This window comes from Olea europaea, chromosome 16, assembly GCF_002742605.1.
Source record: "Olea europaea var. sylvestris chromosome 16, O_europaea_v1, whole genome shotgun sequence".
Lineage (NCBI taxonomy): Eukaryota > Viridiplantae > Streptophyta > Magnoliopsida > Lamiales > Oleaceae > Olea > Olea europaea.
The window spans coordinates 7471639-7480737 of NC_036252.1; the positions used below are offsets into that span (position 1 = coordinate 7471639).

A 9099-nucleotide genomic window follows, 5' to 3' on the forward strand; every position below is an offset into this window, starting at 1 on the left:
AAATCAGCAATTACAATGAGTCTTACAGTTATACCCTCACATGCTATATTTCTTCCTCACTCTCCTTTCCTTAAACCCCTGCTTTTCCCTTCTACTACTTTCTCCTCTTCAAACGCGAATCTCAGAAGATCAGGTCTCTTTCTCTTTCCCTATTATGTATTTCTTCTTGCATTCTTCAAATGTACAGGCCAACAATTCAAGGCTTTATTTTATTTTCCTTTGCTAAACTCTTCAACTGATCTCAATCTTCACTCAGGAAGAGGGAAAATGATAAGATAAAAGAAATAGCGATCTGATCTTATCTGTGATGTTTAAAGTAATGCAAAAATATATGTTAAAAGCTTTCAATTGATACTGTAACACGCTCACTCTTTCATACATAAATATAAATATCTGTAGTTAAGCATCAATTTTCGTTTTTCGGTTCAAAGATCTTCTAGAGAAACCAATATTTTAAAACTGATGAAAGGAAAATAAAGTAAACCCAGGATTTTGTTTATCATAATTCTTGTACGAAAAATACTGAAAAAGGCAATTAATTGCATATTGTATTTCTCACTTCTTTACCTATATGCATTTGGATATTTGGTAAGCACTATTTCTCTTTTGATTCTAGCAGTTTGTTGTGCAAATGAGTTGATTGAATCTGTAAAGGTTTGTTTTGCAGGAAGAAAGAGTTTACCTTTGCACTATCAAAACCAAGGAGCGAGCGTGGAATCTTTGGATTTGAAGGTTCAACATCCAGAAATGAGTAATAATCTTTACCCGGATATAGAGCCATACAATACTGGCTATTTGAAGGTTTCAGATATCCACACCCTTTTTTATGAGCAGTCGGGAAATCCAAGTGGATATGTGAGTTATCCTTTTCTGTTTAAGAGCATTTAAGCTCTATAATTACTTTTATTATAAGCTCATACATAAGTGTATTTACATTAGTTCGTCAAATTGCTGCTTGTCGCAAATTTGTCTGATGAGATTTGTAGATTTGTTATGTAGAAATGGAAGTATGTACTTGCTTAGCCAATTTGTAACATGGTATTGATTTGTGAAATGATATTACACTATCCAACCTTAAACTACGGTATAAATAGACTTTTCATGCAAGATGATATTTTTCATCCTTGTTTGTTATGCTTAAGGAACTTTCTCTTGTTTCTTGTCCGATTGTAGAATAGGTTTGATAGGGGTCACTTAAGAGTAAATATTCGAGTCAAGGACTGAAATTTCTGCCAATAATTTCTTTTTCCCCATCCCACCATAGAAAAGCCTATGATAGAGTGCTCTCGGAATTGCTATGGTGGGAGTTAGATAGGTCTGGTACATCTATCAATATCACTAATAATATATATGATGTACTGTCACTAGTTAGATGTATGACTTGTATGAAGGACCTGGTTATGCTTTAGTACTTAATTCATGTGCTATGCAGTTTATCGCAGCCTTCTAAATATATTCTAAATGATGCAGCCAATAGTTTTTATCCATGGAGGCCCAGGAGGTGGAACTTCACCTAGCAACCGAAAATTTTTTGATCCCGAGTTTTACAGGATCATTCTATTTGATCAGGTTAACTATCTGAACTTATTTTCTTATGATGAAGCTATGTTCTAATGCATGTTTTTCACAAAAAATAAAAATAAAAAAATTCTTTCCAGCGAGGTGCAGGCAAAAGTACACCGCATGCATGCTTGGTGGAGAACACGACATGGAACCTTATTGAGGACATTGAAAAGCTAAGGGAACACTTAGAAATTCCAGAATGGCAGGTTGACTCTATTCTGCATGAGAAGTTTTGTAATTCTATTTTTTATGTCTCTTATTATTGTTATTTTGTAGATTTTTGGTGGTTCATGGGGAAGCACTCTTGCTCTTGCCTACAGCCAATCATATCCGGACAAGGTTTTTCATTTCTTCTTGTTCCATCTTTTCTCTTAAAAGAGTTTATAACTCTTTATCTTTCCAATTAATTGAGTTTGATCATCTTTTTTCAAGGTCACAGGCCTGGTCCTGAGAGGGATTTTTCTGTTGCGCCAGAAAGAGATAGACTGGTTTTATGAAGGTGGTGCAGCTACAATATTCCCTGATGGTAATTTTCTTTCTCTCTCTCTCTCTCTCTCTCTCTCTCTCTTCTTTGAAGATATCCCTAGCTACTCACAGGTTGTTTCCACTGAAAGGACTGGTCAATTAAGTTTGAATGGCAGAAAATCAAGGAGCTATATTAGATTAGAGTTATCAGCTTACATTGTCCTAAAACCCTTGTTCAATGAAATTTTTACCGTCTCTACGGGTCTCTGATTTTTCTGTGGAACAGGAATAATTGCAATATGTGTATTCGGTGGAATGTAAATGAACCGAAATGGATAACGATTTGGTATGGCTGTAATACTGAAATGGAAAAAAAAATAAAATTGAACAACAAGATTTGATGATTCGAGATGCCCATCTCTCTCTCAATTTCACCCCCAAATTCTGCTTGCTTAAATAAAACTTCCCTCCCTCTATTTATAGATGAAAGCCTGTACAGTTTAATATATTAAATCCCCATAATACTCCCAATGCTAATGACGATTTAACTAGCTATTAATCTGGGATTCTATCAATCTCCTTTGTTCTAATCAGCTTGATTTGTAGTTGTTAAATCTGTATTTAAGTTGACAAAAATGTAACCTATTAGTCTCCCATGATTAAGTTGACAAATTTGTAAGAAGCTAAAATTTTTAGGTGGTAACTCCTTTTGAGTATATCTAACATGTAATTTCTACATTCTGGACCAAATCCATGTTCATGGATTTTCAATGTATCCAAAGTACTGTTTAATTGTGCAAACTCTCCTACAGTTCTATTATATTTATTATTATTCCTTGCACAGTTGAGGATGACTTATCCCTTATGAGCATGTTTGAAATGAGTTACTTTTTTTTTTCTTTTTCACTTGAAAGTGAGAAAAAAGTGATAGATTTAAAAATGTTTAAAAACAAAACTTTGAAGGTAAGGTAAACATGCTTGTAGTCTGTATAGTTACGCTGCATTCCTTAAATTCTACCTGACTGTTGTTTGCTGATGAAAATTCTTGTTTATTGGATAATTGTGTAGAAATAAGTTATTACTGAGTAAACTGATTGTGTATTTTATTTTTGCTTATTGGACTTTTATGGGGTTTTGTATCTGCGCAGCTGAGTACGCATTTCTTTTCTATTGCAGCCTGGGAGCCATTTAGAGATCTCATTCCCAAAAGTGAGAGGGGATGTTTCATTAAAGCCTATCACAAGAGGTTAAACTCAGATGACAAGGAAATACAAGTAATGTTTTACATTTATTCATTCTTTTTTGTTCATGTCTCTTTCTGATAAACTCACTCATATGTCACATCTTGCATTTGACACGCACCAGGAAAAAAGAAAAACAAACAAAAACAAACCAAAAAACAAGGAGTTATGATAAACAATGAAAAAGGAAATTTTTTTAATACTACAACAGATTTGTATTTTGGACATCTTGATATCATGAAATCTTATACCTTTTCATTTGGAGACTTGAAACCATATTGAGAATTGCTTATTATGGAGTTTTGGCCTCTTTGAGCATTTAATAAAACTTGCATTCATATCCTTTCATTTTTCATCATCCCATAAATAAGTATGTGGAAATTTCCTCGGTGCTTGTTCATTCAGGAATATGTCATGTTTATGCAGTCATTGAGTTCATATAGTTTTCAATCAGGGGAAAAAAAACTTAGGTAAAGAGTCAAAGTGGTAGGTATTATGGGAAATCAACAACCAATATTTCTCAATTGGCATGCTTTTGTCTTTTAAAGTATGTTTGAACACAGTGTTGGTCAATACTACATTATAATGAACTTTATTTTAGCTTCTCTTTCTTCTTTAATCCTACCAGTCCAGTCTAGTCTAACTGAACAAACCAAGAATATCATTGATGTATATTATTTTACAATTTTTTTGGGCATTTTGGCGATTCTTTGTTTTCCTAAATTCGTTAGATGTTCAGTATGCAGCTTCTAGGGCATGGACAAAATGGGAAATGATGACTGCCCATCTTATTCCAAATGAAGTTACCTTAAAGAAAGGGGATGACGATGAATTTTGCTTGGTAAGTACAGTAACCAGGAGTGGCTTTTTCATAAATTTGTATTAAAGAAATATGTGTGTGATAAAAAATTAAACATATTTTATAACTGTTTGTCCCGTGTCATTTTCCATAATCCTATGAAAGGGATAGACAAGTATTAGTACTGGCTAATGAGTTTTATATTTTTATTTTACTTTTTAGCGCAATGCTTGGAGATTTATTATATGCTTATGAGAATCGACATAGTAAAGTGTCAACATTTTTTTTTAATACATATATGGATAAACAGGAACAATAAATAGAATAGAAAATTGTTGTCCACGGTCCTCCCAATTAATTATTGACATATCATTCTCTGTATGTGAGAGAGTATTTAATACTAAAATTGATGATATGTTAATTTAAAATGATATGTTGATAATCAATTGGATTAATGATACATTTGATTGCAAAAGTTGGACAGCGGATCTCAACTCCAATAAATATTAGCTCATGACTAAAGGTACCTTATTATTTGCGTTAAAATAGCTGTCAAATTACATTATATTTAATTACAATAAATATTATCAATCTTTGTTTATTTTTGTACTTATGTCATCAACTTTTTTCATCGCATTTGTATTCTTGACCTCATATTGAATTGAAGTGTCTACTTTTCTCTGTTAATGGTTTTGGCTGTTGTTGGATACACTCAGGTTCATGTGTGAATTATATTCACATTTTATCATTTGCACTATTTTTTGCCTTCTACTTTCAGACTCTCAACTTTTTTCATTACATTACATTTTATTTTTCTCTCTCCTATTTTCAACCCACAATCTTCCATAAAATAATATTGCACATAAATCGAAATTTTTTCCTTATTTTTCAACCATTCATTTTTTCAAAAAAATACTATTTCACAAAGGGGGGCTTAATGTGTGAAACTATTAGAAGATATTATTTATTGTTTTGCTATCTTAACATTTTATTTGCATCTAATTGATTAGCAGGTACTTTACTTAGCTTACGAGTCCTGGGTCCTGGTCAAACAAGCTTCCGAAATGAGCCAAACATGTGACCCCCCACCCAAAAAAGAAAAAGAGGGCAATTGTAGAAAAGTGAGATCAAGCATATAAAATGTCGCTAAAAGTACTATAGTTTTAATTCCAAGAGATTAGGGATCATCAAACAGTACATTAGTACAATCTAGATTATATTATGATCCTTGTAATCCAGTTAAATGCATGAAGCCAAGGAATGTTGATTACACAAGTCACAAGTGTTGTTTAGTGGAGCATCCGCTTTGGCACCGCCTTCGACCTTTTTCCTTTTTCTAGCTAAAGTATCTTTTATGTATCATAACATGCACTTATTATGTTTCATGCAGGCATTTGCAAGGATTGAGAACCATTACTTCATGAACAAAGGATTTTTTCCTTCAGACTCGTTCTTGTTAGATAACATTGACAAGATAAAGCACATCAACACTGTAATTGTTCAGGTACATGCTTCCTTCACTTGACTTTACCCTAAATAACTGCTATATATGTACTCTTGTATGAGGTATTTATTTAAGGAAGTAAATGGCGTGTAAATTTTATGCTCTTCTGTTGCTTGAAAAAGAATACTTGATGAATAATGCGTTTAGTCAGAATTTTGAGTAAAAAATCTCATATTTCTGAGGTGTAGGTGTTAATTGAGAAATGGGGACCAGAAGATTCAAGCCAAACCAAGCCATTCAATATAAAAAAGATCATTCTTAATTCTGTTTTCACATTATAACCTCTGTACATGAGTTTTCTGCGCACACATAGCTTGTAGTAGGTTTCTAGAAAATTAGAATTTATAATTAAGTGAAGTCATTCTCCCTCTGACTGAAACGATTAGGAGTTTATTCGAGGTACAACAAATTATATATTAACTTAAAGTTAGATAGATTTACAATTTTAACCGCTTTTATTTACTAGAAGTTCTTCTAGATTAACTGGAATTCTTTTACCCTATTTTAGGGACCCTTTTTTTTTTTTTTGGTTTCATTTTGACCTCGTTTTTTTATTTGAATCATTATTTGATATTTCTCCACCTAAATTCTTCTTATGTCCTTCAATTTGGGTCTCTCTCTCTCTCTCTCTCTCTCTCTCTCTNTTTTTTTTTTTTTAATGACAAAATATTTCTTCATAACTTTGATTCACTAAGAAGTTGGAAGCATGTTTGGCTTAGCTTTAAAAATTCTTCCTACAATTACATAAGTTTTAATATAAATAGTTCTTGTATTGTGGTCAAAGTTGAAAATAACTAAGGACTTACCTTTTTACTGGAACATAAGAAAAAAAGTACCATATCCAAACATATTTATTTACTCAAACTTACTTAAAAGACCATATTCAAACATGTTTATTTACTAAAACTTACTTAAAAGTAACTTTACTTTTCTTAAGCTTTACCAAACATGTTATCAACAAGTTGAACAGAAATAGACTTCTCTTAAAATTGTTTACTGATAGTTTGTAGTGCCTCAATAATTTCCTGTGATACTATTGAGCAAGAAAAACAGTGAATAAAACATCCAACCTAGGATAAAACACCTAAACTGCCATAGATTTTCCAAAAGTTTGCTATCCCTAACTATCTTCCAAGATTTCTCAAAACTCTTCCGATATATTTTAGTGGCGTACTAATGAAATCCCCCTTCTCCCTTGGAACCCCTGTCCTCAAGGGAGGATTTACTAGTAGATTGGCACATGAAATCATGTTATGTCTCATTGGAAGCTCTAAATTGGCAAAACTGGAACTTGAAACCTATTAACAGAACGAAATCACTTCTCCCAATAAGCAACTAATGTTAGCTCATAATTGATCTCCTACTAATAACTTGAATAACCTTTAGCTCTCCTAATGTCTTTAAATACTTGGCCAGAACACTCCACAATTAAGCTTAGGTATTGGAACCGAGTTCGGTTGGAACCTTTTATGAAAAAAAACTTCCCTTGCCTACTTTGATGTCACCGTATCTGAATTCAACTTGTTACACAGTTTTCTTGCGCGTGACCACATTTATGGCCTTGATGTTTTGATTCAGTATGAAGGATAATTAGTACTTTGCCAACTTATAATTTCTCCCAATGTTTCAGGTTGTTCCAGATGCTGGACATTCTGCTAATGAGTCGGGGATATCAGATCAATTGGTTGCTGCAACCAATAAATTGAAAGACATCATCAAGGAAAAGTGAAGCCAAAATTTCTAGCCATCTGTTTTATCTTAGATCCTACTATAGTCTATTTTCCATTTATTGAGTTTGTAATCCATGGCAAGATATCGACAACTTATTAGGGGGGCATCCTCTCAATTCTGTTTCATAAACGTGTTGAAGCTGCGTGTTCGAGTACTCTCGGTGTTCAAAAACTCAGCATATTCACTAATAGGCTAGGATTAGAGATGTAAAGCTTGTGCACAGGGCAGACCACAGGCCTTAATACTCGGGTGCAAAAGCAGCCGGCTCACGGCACTATATTTTGATACAACTTGTTGCACATTTTAACAGAAATTTCTGAAGAAGCTGAACCATGAAAATGTGGAACATACAACAGAACAACTAGAAAAACACTTAATTAGTACATAATTGAACATACAATCGTGTTTGATCTTATATTCCTGCCACAATTTGTTTGCACTTGGAGGCTATTGATGTTTGGCTCCTTCGCAATATTCACAGGCCTTCTTCCCCGAGATGATGACCGGGAAGCACCAGAAGCTGTACCGGTGGTGCCAAGACCATTAGCAGTCATGTTTCTTCCTTTTTTGTGTTCCGAAGTTTCATATATCACCTCAAGTGGTCGACTAGTAGTCGAATATGAAATCATCTTCCTCGTTGAAGTAAGCCTGAAAAAATTGAGATTCCTCGTGTTATTCTAAAAATATAATTCCTTTTGAGCCAAGGACACAGAATTCTCTCTCACCCTTGATGCTGAACCTGCTGTTTCTGTAGAGAAGATTTAATTTTCCTGAAGTTCTTTAAGCTTTGAATTGTCTTGCCTTCAATTGGGGAAGTCCTAGGTTTTGGCTCTCGATGCTTTAAAAGGTTAGGTCTTTGTGGTGTTATAGTTGCTGCCGTTTTGAATCTCACTTTCTGTGAAACATTATAGTAGAGTTAATGTTTGAATTTTTGAATGAAAGAAGAAACCCTCTGAAAATAGACGTACTTTTGAATCATTTTGTCGAACTTTCTGTGCTTCTTTTTCTCTGCCTTCATGCGTATCATTGTTGCATTTGTTACGTTGTTCAGGATGGTTTTCATTTCTCTGACATGATCAAACAAGATGACTGGCGCATTAGTAGACAAAAACATCCTAGTTCGAGAACCAAAAAAAGAAAAAAAGATGCTCACTTGATCATTCCCTTGCTTTCTGTGCAAATTTGTACCTAGTGTTGTAGAAACTGCACTTTCGTTCTGAGGTAGTATATTATTTTTCCTCTCCAAATTAGCTTCTTTCAGAATCCGTCTTTCCTGAAATTGAAAATTTGTTAGATTTCTCCATATTGAGACAGTTTTTTCACAAACATAAGTGCTGGTGGATTTATTTACATCAGTTCTTAGTCGAAAAGGTTTTGGGGTTGTAGGCTTCGGTTTCTTGAACTTCGTCACTGGATCAACAGTTCCAGAAGACTTGTCCTTTGCCTGAGCAATCTGTGTCAACTATGTACAGCCATCAGAAACTGGAATGGAATATGGAAAAAACTTAGGACATTCATTATGGACTACGAAGAAGAAAATTGAAACCTTATGGTGAACTTTTCCATGAGCATCTTGAAAGCCCAGAAATGTTCCCTTCATCTTCTTCTGATTATGATTATGATCATGAGCTCTGTAGACAATGTAAAACTAATCAATACCAGATAGAGACAAATCAGTAAGTAGATAAGCTAAATACACAGGTGAAAATACACACAGCCCTCAAACCTGTTCTGATCAGAAGCTGCAGCATTTTCTTTATCATCATTTTCAGTCAGTTCAGTCCCTGTTATGAATT

The 9099-nt window shown here is 33.8% G+C and overlaps 2 protein-coding genes across 5 annotated transcripts in view; one reads left to right on the forward strand and one right to left on the reverse strand.

Moving 5' to 3' along the window:
- LOC111412574 (proline iminopeptidase) lies at positions 1-7457 on the forward strand. The gene is made up of 10 exons (XM_023043510.1): positions 1-133; positions 668-855; positions 1471-1569; positions 1659-1769; positions 1840-1902; positions 1996-2089; positions 3205-3302; positions 4009-4110; positions 5459-5584; positions 7185-7457. The coding sequence occupies exons 1-10, from the start codon at positions 16-18 to the stop codon at positions 7299-7301; spliced, it is 1116 nt and encodes a 371-aa protein (XP_022899278.1). The 5' UTR covers positions 1-15; the 3' UTR covers positions 7302-7457.
- Positions 7458-7501: 44 nt separating this feature from the next.
- Positions 7502-9099, reverse strand: part of LOC111411970 — a 5446-nt gene continuing 3848 nt past the window's right edge. Inside the window, exons 5-11 of one of the 4 annotated variants that reach the window (XM_023042681.1) lie at positions 9030-9069; positions 8850-8934; positions 8655-8756; positions 8457-8576; positions 8272-8370; positions 8029-8198; positions 7502-7951 (exon numbers count right to left, since the gene is read on the reverse strand). In XM_023042681.1, coding sequence (XP_022898449.1) covers positions 7681-7951; positions 8029-8198; positions 8272-8370; positions 8457-8576; positions 8655-8756; positions 8850-8934; positions 9030-9069 — 887 coding nt within the window. In that variant the 3' untranslated portion in view covers positions 7502-7680. Of the gene's footprint in view, positions 7952-8028; positions 8199-8271; positions 8371-8456; positions 8577-8654; positions 8766-8849; positions 8935-9029; positions 9070-9099 lie in introns of all 4 variants that reach the window. The other 3 variants (XM_023042679.1, XM_023042682.1, XM_023042680.1) reach the window with 3 other exon arrangements.

What these genes read in the sequence shown, in the direction of transcription:
- LOC111412574 (XM_023043510.1), top strand. Translation starts at nt 16, where the DNA reads ATGAGTCTTACAGTTATACCCTCACATGCTATATTTCTTCCTCACTCT. An exon ending in TAGAAATTCCAGAATGGCAG is followed by an intron (nt 1,770 to 1,839) that starts GTTGACTCTATT and finishes GTTATTTTGTAG; the next exon opens with ATTTTTGGTGGTTCATGGGG. An exon ending in ATGACGATGAATTTTGCTTG is followed by an intron (nt 4,111 to 5,458) that starts GTAAGTACAGTA and finishes TGTTTCATGCAG; the next exon opens with GCATTTGCAAGGATTGAGAA.